A 19,139-nucleotide genomic window follows, 5' to 3' on the forward strand; every position below is an offset into this window, starting at 1 on the left:
CCTTCCCTCTCCTCTCCTAGTCCAACAAGGGAGGGAGGGAGTCCTACTCCCGGTGGGAGTAGGACTCCTCCTGACGCGCCTCCTTCTGGCCGGCCGCACCTCCCCCTCCCCTTGCTCCTTTATATATGGGGGCAGGGGGGCACCCTAGAGACACAACAATTGATCACTTGATCTTTTAGCCGTGTGCGGTGGCCCCCTCCACCTTAGTCCACCTCGATAATACTGTAGCGGTGCTTAGGCGAAGCAATGCGTCGGTAGAACATCATCATCGTCACCACGCCGTCGTGCTGACGAAACTCTCCCTCAACACTCGGCTGGATCGGAGTTCGAGGGACGTCATCGGGCTGAACATGTGCTGAACTCGGAGGTGCCGTACGTTCGGTACTTGATCGGTCGGATCGTGAAGACGTACGACTACATCAACCGCGTTGTGCTAACGCTTCCGCTTTCGGTCTACGAGGGTACGTAGACAACACTCTCCCCTCTCGTTGCTATGCATCACCATGATCTTGCGTGTGCGTAGGAATTTTTTTGAAATTACTACGTTCCCCAACACCGCCCCCCCCCCTTTCCTTCCTCCCTCCTTCCTCTTCCTTCCCTCTCCCTCTCCAAATAGGAAAAGGAGGAGTCCTACTCCCGGTGGGAGTAGGACTTCCCCCTTGGGCGCGCCTCCTCCCCTTGGCCGGCCCCCTCCTCCACTCCTTTATATACGGAGGAGGGGGGCACCCTATAGACACAACAATTGATCCCTTGGATCTCTTAGCCGTGTGTGATGCCCCCCTCCACCATAATGCACCTCGATAATATCGTAGCGGTGCTTAGGCAAAGCCCTGCGTCGGTAGAACATCATCATCGTCACCACGCCGTCGTGCTGACGGAACTCTCCCTCAAAGCTCGGCTGGCTCGGAGTTCGAGGGACGTCATCGAGTTGAACGTGTGCTGAACTCGGAGGTGTCGTGCGTTCGGTACTTGATCGGTCGGATCGTGAAGACGTACGACTACATCAACCGCGTTGTGCTAATGCTTCCGCTTTCGGTCTACGAGGGTACGTAGACACACTCTCCCCTCTCGTTGCTATGCATCACCATGATCTTGCGTGTATGTAGGAATTTTTTAAAATTACTACGTTCCCCAACACTTTTTACGCATTTCTTCTCTCAAGATTCCGCAGCAACGTGCGAGGCATCATCTAGTTCATCTTAGCAATTGACTCATCTCTTCCGCCCATTATTTGTTTCATAATATCCTTTAGTAAATCAATGCCCTTGAACGTTTGAGATACAGTGACCCTATAAGCTGCCTCAAAGTGTTGTTTGACACTAGATGAAGTGCATACTATTCTAGTGAGTGGTTTTTTCCCGCCCCACCGATGGCCACTATGGAGACAACACTAAGAGTTATGTTCTCTTTTTGTCAACTAACTTGCCAACTATTTCTTTGTAATCATCCCCGAAACCAACAAGGTTAATATCTTTTCAAAGTTTTGGTGCATAGTACCATAATCTTGTGGATACTCATCGTCAATACTCCCTCCATTTTTTTATACAAGGCCACTATCAAAATTACAATTTGCAACTATACAAGGCCGCTAACACCAATCAAGATAAAATTTATGAGGTTTGCCTCGTACTAGCAACCGAGGACATTAATACCACATGCATGCATGCGAGGGTGAGAAGGTTGGTTTTAATGCATCGCATTATAATCAACCAATGAGGAGCGAGAGAGTTGTCTTGTTGTGCGTTAAAGAGGAAAATACACATTAATTAACATGTCAAGTGAGGAGAAAAGACTAGTGTGCAACATTGGCTTAAATGGCCATTAGTTCCTACCTAGGTACCTGTAATATGGGTTTGTGGCCTTGTATACAAAAATGGAGGGAGTTTCTAACCTTGGTAACCTTTTCCAGATCACTAGTATCCAAATTAATTTTCAAATGGTTTGCACTATAAAATATCTCATTTTTCTTCCTTTTTACACGTTGTATTTCAGCACCAATTGTGTGAAGGGTGATCAGGTCACTTGGCAAGCAAGCATACCTTACATGGCACCCATGAAGCCCTTCTTGAGCATGTTTCCCTTCTCCATGTAGTCAGCCGCTTCAATGGCATTCTCGGCCTCATATGCCGCATCCCTGATCTGGCTAACCCAGGTAGCCACAAACTCATCTCCCGATCTCCATTTGGCGTCTGCGGATTTAAGGTAGCTTTTTAGTCGCTTCAGCTCATCCTTCAAGAATCCCACTTCAAGGTTAACGCCGCAAAGGAATGTGGTCTCCTGGACCGCAAGGATGCTCACGTTGCCAAGCACAGCGCCAGCGGCCGACTCGGCCATTAACTTCTCCTGGCTCTCCGCTCCATAGATGGAATGCTTCTTTTTTTGGCGGGAAAAGAGATACGGAATGCTTGGCAAGGGATGAGTGGGTGCGCGTGTTGGCCAAATCTTCTTCCGTACAATCCTCGCAAACTTATGTTTCGATCCCAAGAATGTGTCTTTCTTGGTTATGTTTCGATCCCAACAATCCTCGCAATCTTTTTTTGTATAGAACTCCTCGGATGTTATTTGTCCACCAAGCTTTGCAAGCATCCATTACATTTATTCATAATTATTCACACAAAGTGTCAGATTTTTTCGAAATGTTTTGCTACATTTTTTTTTGTGTGGGTGCACCGAACTGGGGTTGAGCCACTACTTCCCCCCAAGTTTTTTTCCCTTTGGTGTAACATCCCGGCAAGATATTAAGATGCATGCATGGATTGTGTGCCTTGCTTGAGATGCGGTTTAACAATCATTACTTCCATATATGAGCTTGGTCGTCTTGAAGTTTGATTAATTTGATTCGGATTGGAAAAGAAACTGAAATTCGCAGTACAGGCCTTTTCAGAGTTATTAACTGTTATTGTACCTTTTTTTAGGGAATATCATAATTTAATTACTACTCCCATATCTTTGGAAGTTTGGATGGAGACGGGCCTGGGCCTCTGCATGTAGCTAGTGCCACTGAAACTGCACGGATGGGCCTGGACTTCTCCTTCAGCTGGGAAAAGAGATACATTGCCCTACGTCCTAGTACGGGGGCTGCTCGATCTCTCCCATCCTCCCTAGATCCGATCCGATCCGATCAATGGGGTGCATCCCCTCGCGCGCGGCGTCTCGGTCCGCCGCACCAACGTCCACGCCGGCGCCCGCGTCCGCGTCCAAGCCCAGCCCATGGACCGCTCTACCGCCGGAGCTGCTCCTCGAGGTCTCCGGCCGCCTGCAGCACGCCACCGACTTCGTCCGCTTCCACGCCGTCTGCAGGCCCTGGCGCGACGCGGCCGCGCTGCTCTCCCGGCCCACCTGCCTGCCGTGGGTTCTCACGTCGTGCGACGACCAGATGCTACACTCCATCGTCGACTTCCATCACCCCCTCCAGACGCCGCACGACCATGACCCGCACGACATCGTCGTCGTGGAGCCACCAGGGGCGCCACGTACCGACAACAGAAACTGGGTGGCTAGCGCGGATGGCACGGCTACCTGGCTCTTTGTTGCGAGTCCCCGGCCGAGACTCGTCGACATTCTTACCGGAGCCGTCAAGCCCTTACCTCCCTTACCGGACGATGAAGGAATGTCCATGGAGAATTTGCGCGGCGTCGTCTACGGCGATGGTACTGTTTTTCTCTACAACTTTATTAAGAGCTTCCCCTCACAGTCCTTTACGGCGGCTATCCTGTGCCCCGGCAATGTGACATGGACGGTCATGACAAAGAGCATGAAATTGTTAGCGCAACCCCATGCCATGTATCAAGATAGCAAGGTCTTTGTGTTGGATGGCGATTCTATGTGGTGCTTTATGATGACGACGGACGATGTTAACGGCGACGATCTCGACTCGAGGTGGGGTCTAGACGAGGATCTAAGCTATCTTCATGAATGCAGCTACATCTTGGAGTCACACGGTGAGTTGTTGTTGGCATCTGTCATGGTGAAACGATCTTTGAGTGGTTACGGTTGCAGCAATCCGGCGCCCATGCTGCAGGTGACATTGCACATGATGCGGAAAGAACCAGCCAGTGGCAAGATGGAATGGGTGGAGAGAGACGGACAGAGCCTAGGAGACCACGCCTTGTTCCTTGGATCTCCCGCTAGCCATGCAATGAAGCTGGACGAAGGCGGCGGGAGTGCATACTTCATCTTTTGGGGCGGTGTGTTTAGGTACAGCTTTGTTGATGGCGAAGCCAAGGCCGTGAAGTGGTTGCGTCCTGATTGCCGTCCTAAGGAGGCATGTGTGTGGCTTCGCCCCAGCCTATCATTTACTCCCATCATGGAAATTAAAGAAAGGCTTGAGGCTCGGAACAACATGAAAAGGGAATAACTCCGTAAGTCGAATGGAGAAACTGTAATTCAGTAAGTCTGATTTAGTTTGTCTTGAATGTTGCTTTAGTTCAGAATTATGTATTTGTAAACATTTCTTAGTTTTGCTTGAAGGACTGGAAAGCTTATTCTTTATGGAGCGTAAATTGATAATTGCACATTTGAGAAAAATTACATAACCATTCCATACTTTGTAATTTACTCGCAAACATGTGCATATAATGCCGCTTTATTTAATACAATTATAAACTACGTCTCCACCAGAATAAACCTGATTTATAACTCCTCTTCCAAATTCATTTTTGTTTAGTTGTGGACCACAATTTCAATTAAGGCATGGAGAGCTGTATTAATTTTAGAAAACATTTACATAGTTCTTTTATCAACGACAGTAATAAAAAGTTAAGGTGCCTTCAAAAAAAAAAGCTAAGGTACTAGCATTCCACATAGAATCAATACAATTTGTAAAACTCTGCGTAGCCAGCGTATGCACTACACAATTAGCTTCCGTTGGACAATCTTCAAATGCGATCTTTGCAACTCCATACGAAAGTAATATGCTGCCGTACAAAATAGCCGTTGAGGATGTTCACGAGTGACCTCTAGCGAGCAATGTATCAATGGATAGCAAGTTGTTAGACTGAAGGATGAACTTGTTGAACCCATAAAGTTGCACTAGACTTGGTCCCTCTCGGAGGATGTAAGCTTCTTCCATGAATGTGTGTGTAGCTACCTTGGATGATGCTGCCATAAACTTGCGTCAGTTGTCGCGCTCGACAGCAACCATGCTTCCCTTTCCCTGGTCATCATTGTATGCAACATCGGCGCTAATTTTCAGATCCCTTCTAGTGCACAGGACCATTCCACACGCCCCTTTGCTCCTCATACTTTTTAGGATCTCCGATAATTGGTTTGCAGAACTCTTATCCACAATGCACTGCAGTTAGCCGGTTGTATATCCTCACCGTATCCACACAGAACCATTCCACACGCCCCTTTGCTCCTCATACTTTCTAGGCTCTCCGATAATTGGTTGCCAGAACTCCTATCCACAATGCACTGCAGTTAGCCGGTTGTATATCCTCACTAAGTTCTTCCATGGAAAAGCTGTATGGCGAGCTAAGAAAAATAAAATCACAAAGCTAAAAGATGCAAACGGGAATTGGATATCTTCCCCAGCCGAGCTGGAATCTTTGGCTACCGCTTATTTCCAGGACCTCTTTACTCGTGATGCCAACCTTAATCCGGAGGAAATTGTCGCATTATTTGAGAACAAGGTCTCGGTGGAGATGAATGAGATGCTATGCCAGGAGTTCACAGACAGAGAGATTTCAGATGCGCTGTTTCAAATAGGGCCCTTAAAGGCACCTGGCACAGATGGTTTTCCTGTGAGGTTCTATCAACGAAACTGGGGCATTATGAAAGAACAAGTTATCGCATCAGTAAAGATTTTCTTCGCCACAGGAAAGATGCCAGCTAATATTAATCACACTGCCATTGTCCTAATACCCAAAGTGGATCAACCAATGACACTCAAAGAGTTCCGGCCCATAAGTCTTTCCACAGTGCTATATAAAGTGATTGCTAAGTGTTTGGCAAACAGATTGAGACCCATTTTGGGAGAGATTATTTCCATCAACCAAAGTGCATTCGTTCCTGGGAGATTGATCACGGAACGCGCTAGTGGCTTTCGAGTGTTTCCACTTCATTGAGCAAAATAAAAATCTGGAGAAAAACTTCTGTGCATATAAGATTGACCTCTCAAAGGCATATGACCATGTGGACTGGGGTTTTTTGGAGAATGCGATGGAAGGCCTAGGTTTCGCTCACCGGTGGATCGAGTGGATCATGTCATGTGTGACCTCGGTGAGTTATTCTGTCAAACTTAATGGAACCTTGCTGGATTCGTTCCTCCCGACCCGTGGTCTGCGCCAAGGAGATCCCCTATCTCCCTTTTTATTCCTATTTGTGGCAGATGGATTGTCTGCGCTGCTTCAAAGAGAGATCAATAATAGTCAGATAGTTCCATTGAAAGTGTGCCGTAGTGCCCCTGGAATATCACATTTGCTCTTCGCCGATGATACACTGCTATTCTTCAAGGCAGAGGTGGATCAAGCAGTACGCGTGCAACAAGTTATTAATTCATATGCTCAAGGGACGGGTCAGCTTGTTAACCTCGACAAGTGCTCTCTAATGTTTGGAAAATCATGCCCGGCTGATGCTCAGGAAGGAATTAAAGCAGCGTTGCAGGTTACCCAGGTGGAGTTTGAGCCTAAGTACCTAGGCTTGCCGACACCGGAGGGGAGAATGACTCGAGGTAAATTCCAAAGCATACAAGAGAAAATGGTGAAGAGGATAGTGTTATGGGGCGAGGGCTCTCGGGGAGGGAAAGAAGTGCTAATTAAGGCAGTCGCCCAAGCACTTCCCACGTTTCTAATGGGTGTTTTCAAGCTTCCTGACGGCTTATGCGAGGATTTAACAAAGATGATACGAAACTTTTGGTGGGGGCGGCACAGGGACAGCGGCGTACTCACTGGGTGTCATGGGACATTATGCTAAGGCCCAAATCACATGGCGGCATGGGATTCCGAGATATGAAACTTTTTAATCAAGCGCTGCTAGCCAAGCAAGCATGGAGGCTAATTGAGAACCCCCAGAGCTTATGTGCGCAGGTGCTCAAGGCGAAATACTACCCTAACGGGTTCTTGGTGGATATGGTCTTCACCGGCAATGCGTCCTCAACCTGGCAAGCCATTGAATATGGGTTGGAGCTCCTTAAGAAAGGGATTATCTGGCGTATCGGTAACGGCTCCCAAGTCCGTATATGGCGTGATCCTTGGATCCCTCGTGATCAGTCCCGGCGACCAATGACTCCGAAGCGACGCTGCCGACTCGAGTGGGTTTCTGATCTCCTCAATACGGATGGTACATGGAACAATGACCTCCTGCGGCAGCATTTTTATCAGCCAGATATATATAGCATCCTTCAGATCAAGATCTCGAACAGGCTAGAAGCTGACTTCCTTGCGTGGCATCCGGACAAACATGGCTGCTTTTCTGTACGGAGTGCCTATTACCTGAGGCTTCACGAACGCACGGAGGCGCAGGACTGTGGTGCGTCGAGTATTCGGCCGGACGGACGGCGGCCAGTCTGGGACCTAATCTGGAAGAACGGGGCACCAGCGAAAGTACGTGTATTTGCATGGAGTGCTGCTCGTGAGTCCCTAGCGACTCAAGCTACCAAGAACCGCATGCATATGGAGCAAGATCCTACATGTGTACTATGCGGCCATGCGGTGGAGGATGTACATCATGCCCTGATACAATTCCCCCATGCAGCGGCACTCTGGGCAGCCATGAGAGACTACTGGGACCTCCCGACCATAGAAGACCTGCGTGATGCCGAGCCCGAATGGCTGTTTCGTCTGCTTGACAACCTGTCTGATGTACAGAGGTTGGCTTCCCTGATGATCATGTGGAGGATTTGGTACGCGAGGAATGAGATCACTCATAATAAACCACCGGTTCCGATCGAGGCTTCGCGCAGATTTCTCACGAGCTATATCACGTCTTTGCTTGCGATACAGCAGCACCCGGAGGCGGATTTGACAAAAGGAAAGCGGGTGATTGACCTCTCAGGAAGCATGCCGAAGAGCACACATGCAATAACAGTAGCGCCGCGCTGGGAGGTTCCCGATGCAAACCATGCAAAACTTAATTTTGATGGCGCTTTTGTTAAGGAAAATGGCACGGCTGGGGCTGGCATGATTTTACGTGATCATGAAGGTGATGTCATCTTTGCCGCGATACGGGTCCTTTTTAACTATGGTGATCCCTTGGAAGCCGAGATGGCGGCGCTGGATGAAGGACTACAACTTGCTCTCCACTGGACTAACCTGCCGCTGCTTGTTGAAACGGATTGTGGCGAGCTGTTAAAGATGGTGCAGTCGAAAGATAATGACCGGTCGAGGTATGCGTACCGGGTTAATGAGATCAGAAGAGTTCTGGCTCAAGAAAGGAACATTAGTCTAGCTAAGATCAGCAGGCACGCAAATCTAGCGAGCCACACCCTAGCTTGTATGGGTCGCTCGCAACAGCGCACGGCATGCTGGCTCTGGAATTTCCCTAGGGAGATAGCTAGCATTGTCGAATCTGAATGTAATCATCATAGTTGATCAATGAAAAGTTCCCTTCCCGCAAAAAAAGTAAAATAAATATTAAGAAAAACAATAAAAACATTTGTCAATGTTTGACAAGAAATTCAGAGTTTTTGAATTTCTTCTATTGTTTTGATTTTACTCTTCACATGAGCTCACATAAGCTCAGGATCAGAACAGCCGCGTCCCGTCTATTATTGATCTATTGGTCTCTCCTAAGCAGGCTTCATAGTCAGGTGAAAGACTCAATCAAGTTGGGCCTGTTAGCCCACCAAAGCTCACAAAGACCCAGTGAAGAAGAGACACAAGAAAACCTCACTCCCACACGTCTTCTTCCCATCTTCCTCCTTATGGCGCCACCCGCCGACGGCGAAACCCCACCTCCTCATCCGATTGCAGAGAGCATCGCCAGCACAAGGAGTGGCAGTGGCTCACAACCCTCTCTGAGCCCGAGCTCGTCAGTGACGCCGCCCCTTTTCCAAGTCTTAATTTCTCGCCCCTACGACAGGTTTTTAATGGTGCCGCGGTGGTGGTGGTGGTGGCCGGCCCATTACAATTCGAAATTTGAAAAAAAATGAAACAGAGGGCGCGTGAGGAAGAGGATCGAACACCGGACCTGTCCCGGTTTCGTGGGCGCGTGGATAACCACTCGAGCTGACGGTGTTTGGTGACTAACCATCAGAGCTATAAGAACTAGTGAAATAAGTAACTAATTTCGAAATGTTGAACAACATTTTTTTTCGAAACGTGAACAATTTTCGAAGAAATGAATTTTAAAACACGCTGAACTTTTCTCAGTATACGTTGAACATTTTTCAAATACCGACTGAACAATTTTAATATATGGTGAACCTTTTTTCAAATGCCCGCTGAACAATTTTTTTATACTTGATGAAAAGTTTTTTACATACAGTGGACAAAAATTTGGAAAACATGGACAAACTTTTTAAATTCAAACATTTATGGAAATTTATATATGATGAACACTTTTTAAATATATGCTGAACAATGTTTTAATATACGCTGAACAATTTTCGTAATATAGGGTGAACATTCCTTCAATATACGATGAACATTTTTCTTATAAACACGCAATAAATTTTTTATAACGCACGAAAAAGGAATAAAATGAAAAAAAACAGCACACAAAAGAAAAGAAACAGAAACAGAAAAAAAAGAAACAGAAAGGAGATGAAACAGCGTCGTGACCATCTGAGCTCAAGCTACAGCGAAGCCTCGTTGAATCAAGTTGGGCCTGTTAGCCCACCAAAGCCCACGAAGATCCAGCGAAGAAGACCCACAAGCAAACCTCGCTCCCACATCGTCTTCTTCCCCTCATGGCGCCTCCCGCCGCCGGCGACACCCCACCTCCTCCTCCGGCCAGCACCGAGGAGGAGTCGCGGTGGCTCGCGGCCCTCTCCGAGCCCGAGCTCGTCAGTGACGCCGCCCTTTTCCTCGCTCTCAATTTCTCGCCTTTACGACAGGTTTTAATGGTGCCGCGTGGTGCAGGATCTCCTCATCGGCCTGAAGATGCTGGCCGTGAAGCGGGCGGAGACAGCCGGCCGCCCCCACCTCGCCGACGCCTTCGATCTGCGCACCCTCCGGGCCCTCGGTACTACCTGCTTCTATTGCCCCGCCGCACCTCCCTCCCCTCCCCTCCCCTCCCCTCCCCGCAACAACAGCAACAACAGTTAGAGAGAAAATTTTGTGCTAATGGTGTGCTGGTACAACTAGCAAATTTAGTTTGTTAGTTGTCATGTCTTGCTGATTTATGTTATTCACAATACTCTGAATTTGTTGTGTGCCAAAGGGGCAGATTTTGAGCAGATCTATGAATTCATTGCATAGCACATTTTTCCTGATTCAGAGTTGCAGTATACAATGGTCTTCAGACAATGCAGCTTAATCAAATGTTTGTGCACCCAGCTGTCCTCCTTCCTCATGACCAATTTGGCAGCTACTCGGTCTTTAGGCTGGATTCACATAAAATTACGATTCTAGTTCTTACTTCATCTGCGAGTGTGTTCAACAAAGATGTAGCAGCTCTCACCCTTTCTGAATATTAGTAGCCGTTTGCTCAATGTCTTGCTTCACTTGCATGTATGGTGTAATCAATCTCTTTGCTGAGCAACAATCCTTGTTTTGCTTTCCCAGGTGTAGTTTTGCTGGAAGATTTCAAACAGCGGCTAAGAGAAGAAACCTCACTCGATGTAACCGGTCTTGATAGACTTGCACTATCAAGGGATCCTGTTATGGATGCTAGTGTCGGTACTAGTAGCAGTGATTCCGAGGTGTTCAGGCGGCGCAAGCAAAGATCAGCCAATAAAGCCAAGCGGTGTCAAGAGGAAACGAAAGCAGATGCAAGATGGGTAAGTCATTTGAGTATCCCATCAGTTTGGCTGAACAAGTTTAGTTAAATTTAGCTCATATACTGATTGATTATACACGGTTACATCTTGTGCTGAATGAAACTTGCTCTACGTTTGCGGAACTTTGCTTCTCTTTTCGAGGTTCCTTACGATGCAGTTATGGCGTGTTTGTGTATGAAACAGGCGTCATGGAGAGGCTGACCAAAGGAACAAGAAAAGAAGAAAAACGAGCCCGAGGAGATAGCGGTGATCATAAATCGATTGCGATACCACCGGATGTCGTTGAGCAAGATGGAGGCTTGGAGCTGCTGCTCTTGTAAATTTTGCTCTACCTTTCCGACTTTTCATCTGGAGTAAAAAGAGGCGAAGAGCTCGACTAGCAGATACATAGATGCCCATTATGTTGGTCAAAGTTTTATTTTCGGCTAAATGGATGCAACCAAGCTCACTGATGAAAGAAATTATGATTGTCATCCTGCATAGCCTCCTTATTTGCACCAATTCCACCTTAATTGTTGGCTGTTCTGGGTGTCTGTTGCTCACTTTTAATTTTTGCATTTATTCCCGGGAGCTCATTGCTTTGCCAGATAAAGTGATGATTATACCCATGCTCTGGCTTTGGGACGAATTTGTCTGACAATTCTATACTTGTAATAAGGGTTGTTGCAATGATACTGGCCTCTAGTGAAAGAAATCACTATTCCTCTAGTGAAAGAAATCACTATTCTTAACCTGCATCATGTTTCATCCATTTTCTTTGCACCAAGTCCGTTTTAATTTTGCATTGCTCATCTAATTTTCAGTCATTCATTCCTGGAGCTCATAGTTTGCAACGTTTTGAGGAGAACTTGCCCAAGGAATCAGGATGTCCCAAAGCACAACAGTTGTGGCTGACAATGTGTTACTGAATATGAAGTTAATTGTTGTGTCTTCAGTTCGAGGCTGTAATTCATGGCATGACGAATTTTCTATCAGCTGCACATTAGCTGCTGGATGAATGAATCACGAGTTCGATTTCCCATCACCAAACCAAACCATGGTTGCAAAACAAGGATTGCACTTCCAATCTTGTGCTCCCCCACACGTCAAACGCACAAGTTAAAAAGAGATCGATTGCACTTCCTTATCATCAGACCAAACCACGACGCCGAAACAAAGGATCGATCTCCCATTCTTGCCAAATGACAGTGTCACAGATTCAGTTGCTAGTCCACTCCCTAAACGGCCGCAACTAATTCAAATGGCTTTCTTCCTTACCCACCTTTTTGGGCAAATCAGAAGTGTCTAAAAAATTAAATCCATGCAGTTACTGACGGCGACAATGAATAAGTGTGCACGTCACAGCGAAGAAGCCGTTGATGGAGGAGTCATGCCCAGCGCCTTGAGGATGAATGCGTAGGTGAAGGCGTCTTCTCGCAACTTCTCAAACCTGCAAGTTAAACAACAACAGTTAGGCTGGAAAAAGTAAAATTTTATTTGTTCCCTTTTGGCACTAATAACAGCATGCCACGTCAAAAAAGAAGAAATCAAGCGCAAAGAAGTAATGTCTCCTTTGCTATTTATTTACCTCCCCGACTTGGAGAAGTGCCCGGCGCCGAGCTCGCACTTGAACAGCAGGAGGTTGTCGTCTGTCTTCAGCTCCCTCAGCTTGGCCACGAACTTAGCAGGCTCCGAGTACATCACGCGAGGATCTGTTTGTCACGGAGTAGTTAGCTGTGAGTATAATCTGGTGTTAACAGCTAACGGTAGCCAGCAGAAACTCAGAATCCAAGGGCCATACCATTCAAGCCAGCAGTGACGAGAATGTGGGGATAGTCTTGTGCTTTTACCTGCAGACATCTCAGGTAAATACATTTCTGCAGCCAGCCTCGATAGCATGCGGGGCAAGAAAACACATGTATCACAAAATAAAGATCAGCACTTACGTTGTCAACAGGAGAATAAGATTTCATGTAATAGTAGTATTCTTCTTTCCTTGGGTCACCCCACTCCTGAAACAAGGACAAAACGGATGTGTTGGTGAGAGCAGAAACAAAACTGCAGGGCAAATTATTTGCTTCCTATTTTTTTTCATAAGGATATATGTCTCAGACATGCCCATCATTGGCCTAATGCTGGTTTGGATCAAAGGCCAAGCTAACCTATGTCTAACTGAAGCAAGTGTGCAAAGTGAGAATATGACAGTGAATCATGAAAACAAAATTAAATACAACGTAGGGGATTAATACCTCCCATTCAGCTGTGGTCAACGGGATAGTTGGGTCAAGCATAGTTGTGAGAACATCGACGAAAGGGACCCCAGCAACAGCTGCCTTGAATAAGTCGGGTCTCATATTTAGGACAGCACCCATCAACAGGCCACCTGCACTTCTCCCGTTGATGCAAAGCTTTTCCTTCGTACAGTACTTGTTTTCTATCAAGTGCTCAGCACAGGCAATGAAATCAGTGAAAGTGTTTTTCTTCTTCAGCAGCTTCCCATCTTCATACCAATTCCGTCCCATTTCACCACCTCCACGGATATGAGCTATCACGTATACAAAACCCCTGTCCACCAGAGAGAATCTTGATCCCCTGAAAGTCGGATCTATGCATATCTGTTGCCACAAGGAATGTGTAAGCAGTGAGCATGGTTAGCAACTGTTCAGTTATAATGTGTTGGTAGTCTCAGTTATAATGGCAATTTTTACATGAGTTAAAAGGAAACATGTTTTTACAACTGTTCAGCAGACTTTACCAAACATACAATGACCGAAACCAGTACTATCAGAGAGGCAAAAAAATCCCTGTTTAGGCTCTCTTTCGAAGGATGTGTCACCCTATTTTCCAATAAGCAAATTTGCATTTCAATTTTTTTGCATGTGCCCCTTAATTTTCAAGACAAACCAAATATGTTTGCATGATCTATATGACACTCTACAAGATTGTAGAAACTTGCTATTTACAGAAGAAAATAAATTATAGAGTCCATACCTCATACGAGCCATATCCATATAGCAGCATGGGGTCTGAGCCATCAAGCTTCACCATATCTTTTCTGTAAAGAATGGACATGGGGATCTGAGTTCCATCAGAAGCAGCAGCCCATTTTCTCTCTGTTACATAGTTTGACACATCAAATCCACCTAAAACCTGAGAAAATCAAAAGCTCAAATCAACATGGGTTCATACGAGTTCTTTCTATTGAAATTGGTGAATAAATTAACACATTTGTTAGAACGGAGCAGACACCAAAATGTAGATAAACCTAGAGCATTTACTGCACAAGAGGACAATGCTTGCATCATTAATTAAAAAAATCATATCACTGATTATTTGGTGTCTCTTATGATTATTCCACCTTCCTTCTAAACATAGATGTCATTGTTGTTTATGTACAGTAAAAATGAGAAATGTGAAATCAGACAGAGTATTAGGCTTGTATAAAACAAAAGCAAGTGCAAAGTTCTTCTGTTCTAATACTAAACCATACTGTGAGAATAATCTAGCAAATTAAGGAGAGTAAGAATCAAACAAGAAGTAATCAAATGATTTCCCACTGGAAATTCTGATATCCATTGTGCTTGGTTGCCATGTAAGAAGGGGGGTCCTAAACCAGGTACATGGTTTGTTCCCATAGCACTGGTAATGTTAAACATAGATACATCAAAGCTAAATGGTGCAGGTGATAACTTACAGTGTCAATTTTCTTCAATACCGACACCCCTGTATCCATGTCATAGTCAAAGATAGAGGGTGGCGTCCTCATTGAGCTATAATAAAAGCGAACAACATTTGAATGGAACTGCGATGGCTCAGGTTCCACTGCATATGCTGGATCAATAAAATCAATTGCCCGTCCTCCCTGAAGTTGCCCAACTGCCTCTCCAGTGCCTGGTAGGCGATAGACAGTTGCTTTCGGTAGACCATTCTCACGCTCATATACAGCAATGTGATTCTCAAAGAGTTGGACATCCTGAATTTTCACACTGCAAGGAGTTTCAAGTATTTAAACAATAATGCTACTTCATGTTGTTAATGGGCATTACAGCAGAGCCCTAACACATAGTACATCCATTGATAAGAAGAGCAAGTCACCATCAATTAAATTTGCAACAAACAACTTTAACTGATAAATCTAGAACTTACTATTGCCATCATACCAATGATCCATATGCCCAAGATTACTAGAACAAGTAAAGAGTTAACAGGCTTGTGCCCACAAGTTTGAAGATACCAGTGAGAACAAGTTCATTAGCTATCCAATCGTGGTGTCAATTATGTACAAGCAAGATCTGAAAAACAAAGTACAATCTTCTCCAGATCTGTAAGCCAGAACTAACTCTACAGCAAAGTTTCATGCTCGAGCCTGGAGCTACAGAATGTTAACGTGAAGGTTTCTAGAAATAAGATTGATGAGTTATGGAAACAATGTCTTATTTTCGAATAATGTCCAAGCTCAGAAATATCATGCTTTTTCTATTACCGTTCCCATATCCTTCAAGTAGGTATATCACAAATAAATATAATGATACATAGTATAATATTACATTGAGGTGTTTCAAAAAAACAATTGTGTACTGTCTACCAGCATACGATCCTTCAACCACAAGACTGACCGGCCTTCCAAACATAAATTAGTACAATGAAGTTTATTACCTTTCTCTATGCGGTAGCAAGACAGTGGTCTCAGCTACATTATTCAATGGGCAAGCAACCAATTCGGAGTTGTAGAATTCTTCACTTCTCCTTGTAATATAGAAATGGTTTCCACGGTGACTTGCTGTTGTATCGATGCCATCTACACGAGGTGTCAAAACTGCGAGCTCCTTGCTCTGATTGGGTATGTCTAGGTAAAATATAAAGCTTGTATTTTTGCTTCCAGATCCAACAAATAAATACTGTTTGCTTTCGGAAGCATGAAGACCAAGTGAAAATGTGTCATCCTTTTCATGATACATGCATGTGTCATCCGATTGATCAGATCCTAACTTGTGTAACCATACCTGCAAAATCCCATAAAAAGTAGGGACTCAATAAACTATTACAAACACTTGTAAACCCAAATGCACACAGACACACACACATTGGTGATAATAACCAAACTTGGTACTGTAATATCCAATTATAAAACATATATGGGCGAAGGAATAACTGAATAATCTTTTTCTTGAAGTGCACATCAGGAATTCAAGTAACGTTTCCCCTTTCCAGGAAAATGACTTAAAAGAATTGGTATGCAGGGAACAACAGCATGCACAACATTGCAAGCAATGACCAATACAGCAATCGCACTACGTAAATCACAACATCATTATTTTGTTCTTTTGTCTAGTGTGTATGCAGCTTACTAGCAGAGATCAGGATAAATTTCATGTAGGAGAAAGAAGAAGAGCTAACATACTTTATCTGGTCGAAGAATGTTGTCCATTGTTATGTAAACAAGGTTGTCATCACCGGCCCACTCAATGTCAGAAGTAATTGCTTTCAGTGGTTGCCCAACATACTGTCCACTCTCCGCGTCAATGACAAAAACAGTGTAGATTTCATCACCCTTGGTGTCTTCTGCATAGGCAACTAGCTTGCCGCTGGGACTGACCTGAAATATGAGGCATTCAAGTGGGACATTAACAATCAAACATACAGAAATGGAGAAAAGAGGGCGTGGGTCCACAACCATACCTTGAAAGCCCCAATGCTGTAGTAATCATGGCCCTCAGCCTTTAAATTCTCGTCCAGAATAACATGCTCAGCAGGCGCATCAGGGCCTGCGGGCATCTCATCATGGACTGTAACAGGGCCATCGGTCGGCACAAGACGCCTGCAGCGTTGCGCATACTCCTTGCCGGTCAATGTTCTTTTGTAGTAGTAATACTGCCCCTTGCGAAGAGGCGCGTCTATATCGTCTTCCTTGATCCTCCCTCGGATCTCAGCGAATATTTCGTCCTCAAGCTGTTTGGTATCTGGAGGACATAAAATAGCAGAGATAAACCAAAATGCAGCACACAATGTGAAGACTGAAAAAATACTTCAGCAGATGCGGTCTGGTCCGAAATACAGTTCACATTCTGCACGTGCATACGTTCACCGTCGACCCCCACTACCAGGCACATACTATACATTGTAGCCCTATAACATTACAACCAGCGGCGAGGCATAAGCGGAGGAATTCCACTGGCAATCAAGCTGAACGGACCGATAATCAGGTAAATTCCGCTGATCCTCCACTAACAACGCTGCTTGATCTAGCAATGACTGCAATTACAGTGTCATGGCACACTGCTAGGTGATCTACTAGGCGAAGCTAGCCACACTAGAGCAATCTGGTCCACTCAGATCCCCTGGTAGCACTAACGAAGCAACGACAGTTACGCTCGGGGATCGAAGCCAGGCCACCGAGCGGCAGGCGTGGCGTCTTTCTAACCTAGGGGGGGGAGGGCGGGCGAGCGAGCGGGCGGGCTGCTGATCTCACTGACCGGACATGAGGGCGGCGGTGTAGTCGTTCTCGGCGCGGAGGTGGGCGAGGACGTCGGGGTCGGCGCGGGCGTCGTCGCGGAGCCAGTAGTAGTCGTCGACGCGCACGTCCCCGTGCTCCGCGAGCTTCCGCGGCACCTTCCTGGCCACCGGCGGCGCGGCCATCGCGGCGGAGGAGGAGACGGCCGAGGCGGAGGGGCGCAGCGAGGAGAGGGGGAGGAGGAGGAGGGCGCGGCGGCGGGAGAGGAGGCGGCAGGAGTGGGGCCGGAGCGGCGGCGGGATCGGGGGGAGGGGGAGGCGGGGAAGCGTGGAGCCGACGGCGAGGCCGATGCGGAGGAGCATCGTTTATTATTTATTTATTATCCGTCGCCAATGGCGATGATGACGATGGTGGTGGCGGGCTTCCCTCCGCCGCACGATTTGGGTGTTTGGGTGGCTTGGATTGGATATGGGTGATATGGGTATACGGGGGTTTTCAAATTGCACGGCTCGAATTTGAACAAATCATCGCAAAAAAATCCAGAGAAATTCTTGATTATAAGTTAGCGCACCATAGACGAGGTGCTGGTGGCGAAAAGCTTGGAAGCTTTGGAGCAAGCCCATGTGTAAACCTGAGAGAATAGAATAGTTTGGACTGAGACTACAGTTTCAATTCAGTTTTCACATGGTCTGCCTTTGGATTGGACGAAACGGGCTAAGCTCTTAAACTGATTTGGTTCGGTCTGGCGTTTACCCATCGTTGGACTGGTTTGGTTTGGTCTGGACAGAGACTGATCAGTCTCAAACAGCTTCGACCCACAGACGCAGACCAAATAGAGCAGCTGGGTTAGGGGTCGCCGAACGTGGATTTTTTTTGTTTTGAGATCCTCGCCATCTAATGTTGCTTTGAGATCCGTGCTACACAACTAACTTACTATATGAAAACTTCCTCTTTTTTGTTTCTTCAAAACAAAACAACAAATGAACTTGAAACTTTTCAGGACAGCAAAACATTCTTAGAACAATGTGGGATAAAACTTTCAGATTTTTTTGTCCAAGAAAAATATAGAAAATGTGATTTTTTTTAATTAAAAAAAATCTTATTTTTAGTATTTATGATGCACGAAAAAATCTGAATTTTTTTCCCACATTCTAGTTAGAATATTTTGTTGTGCTGAAAAGTTTGAAGTTGATATGTTAAACTATATGGGAGAAACAAAAAAGGAGAAAGGTATTTGCACGAATCACGATGCAGAATTGGATGGCTAGATAAGGAGGTGTCTCCACAGGATAGTCGCGGAGCCATGATTGGTGTCAGCTGGAGTTCTGGTCATCGCTTTCATCTCCCTCAGCTTCCATCCTCGTTCGCGCGTGGTACACCCCCAGACCTGTCGTGGTCTCCTGCTCATACATGGGGTGTAGTCGGGGACAGAGGAGGAGCACCGTCATGGAGTCCCCCGCCGTCCGTGCGTACTGCATGCGCGGTCGTATCTCGTCTAGTTGTATCTGGCTCTGCGAGGAAAGACAGGGATGGTGCCGTCGATTGGAGGGTCTCTGACCTATTCCTTGGGATGCGATGCGAGGTTCACCACGGCCAGGCTGGTCTATTCGGCACACCGGCGAGGCTCGGCATGGTGATTGATCGCGCAAACAAGAAACCACACCGACCGCTCGTGCTCTGGCTGTCGCGAAGCTCTAAGGTGAAGTGTTAGCACCATCGTGCCCCCACGCCAGTCGGCGCCGTGTCGCCTCTAAGTGCCACGCCCTACTCGCACGCGGACCATCCTCCGCCATTGCTGCAGCCCGCAGAGGCATACGCCCGATCGAG

General features: G+C 46.2%; 3 protein-coding genes across 3 annotated transcripts; 2 read left to right on the forward strand and 1 right to left on the reverse strand.

Moving 5' to 3' along the window:
* The first annotated feature begins 3,048 nt into the window (after nucleotides 1-3,048).
* LOC123168688 (uncharacterized) lies at nucleotides 3,049-4,502 on the forward strand. The gene is made up of 2 exons (XM_044586555.1): nucleotides 3,049-3,941; nucleotides 4,022-4,502. The coding sequence occupies exons 1-2, from the start codon at nucleotides 3,125-3,127 to the stop codon at nucleotides 4,129-4,131; spliced, it is 927 nt and encodes a 308-aa protein (XP_044442490.1). The 5' UTR covers nucleotides 3,049-3,124; the 3' UTR covers nucleotides 4,132-4,502.
* Nucleotides 4,503-9,786: 5,284 nt separating this feature from the next.
* LOC123168710 (uncharacterized) lies at nucleotides 9,787-11,355 on the forward strand. The gene is made up of 4 exons (XM_044586577.1): nucleotides 9,787-9,946; nucleotides 10,023-10,125; nucleotides 10,668-10,882; nucleotides 11,066-11,355. Exons 1-4 carry the CDS (start codon nucleotides 9,851-9,853, stop codon nucleotides 11,081-11,083), a joined length of 432 nt encoding a protein of 143 aa, XP_044442512.1. The 5' UTR covers nucleotides 9,787-9,850; the 3' UTR covers nucleotides 11,084-11,355.
* A 676-nt stretch (nucleotides 11,356-12,031) lies between these two features.
* LOC123168707 (protease 2) lies at nucleotides 12,032-17,689 on the reverse strand. The gene is made up of 11 exons (XM_044586574.1): nucleotides 17,335-17,689; nucleotides 16,541-16,821; nucleotides 16,263-16,457; nucleotides 15,518-15,864; nucleotides 14,556-14,847; nucleotides 13,853-14,011; nucleotides 13,111-13,476; nucleotides 12,808-12,873; nucleotides 12,663-12,711; nucleotides 12,450-12,573; nucleotides 12,032-12,311 (listed from the first exon to the last, which is right to left on the reverse strand). Exons 1-11 carry the CDS (start codon nucleotides 17,672-17,674, stop codon nucleotides 12,221-12,223), a joined length of 2,310 nt encoding a protein of 769 aa, XP_044442509.1. The 5' UTR covers nucleotides 17,675-17,689; the 3' UTR covers nucleotides 12,032-12,220.
* Between the last annotated feature and the right edge of the window lie 1,450 nt (nucleotides 17,690-19,139).

The sequence above is a fragment of the Triticum aestivum genome, chromosome 7D (assembly GCF_018294505.1).
Source record: "Triticum aestivum cultivar Chinese Spring chromosome 7D, IWGSC CS RefSeq v2.1, whole genome shotgun sequence".
Taxonomy (NCBI): Eukaryota; Viridiplantae; Streptophyta; class Magnoliopsida; order Poales; family Poaceae; genus Triticum; species Triticum aestivum.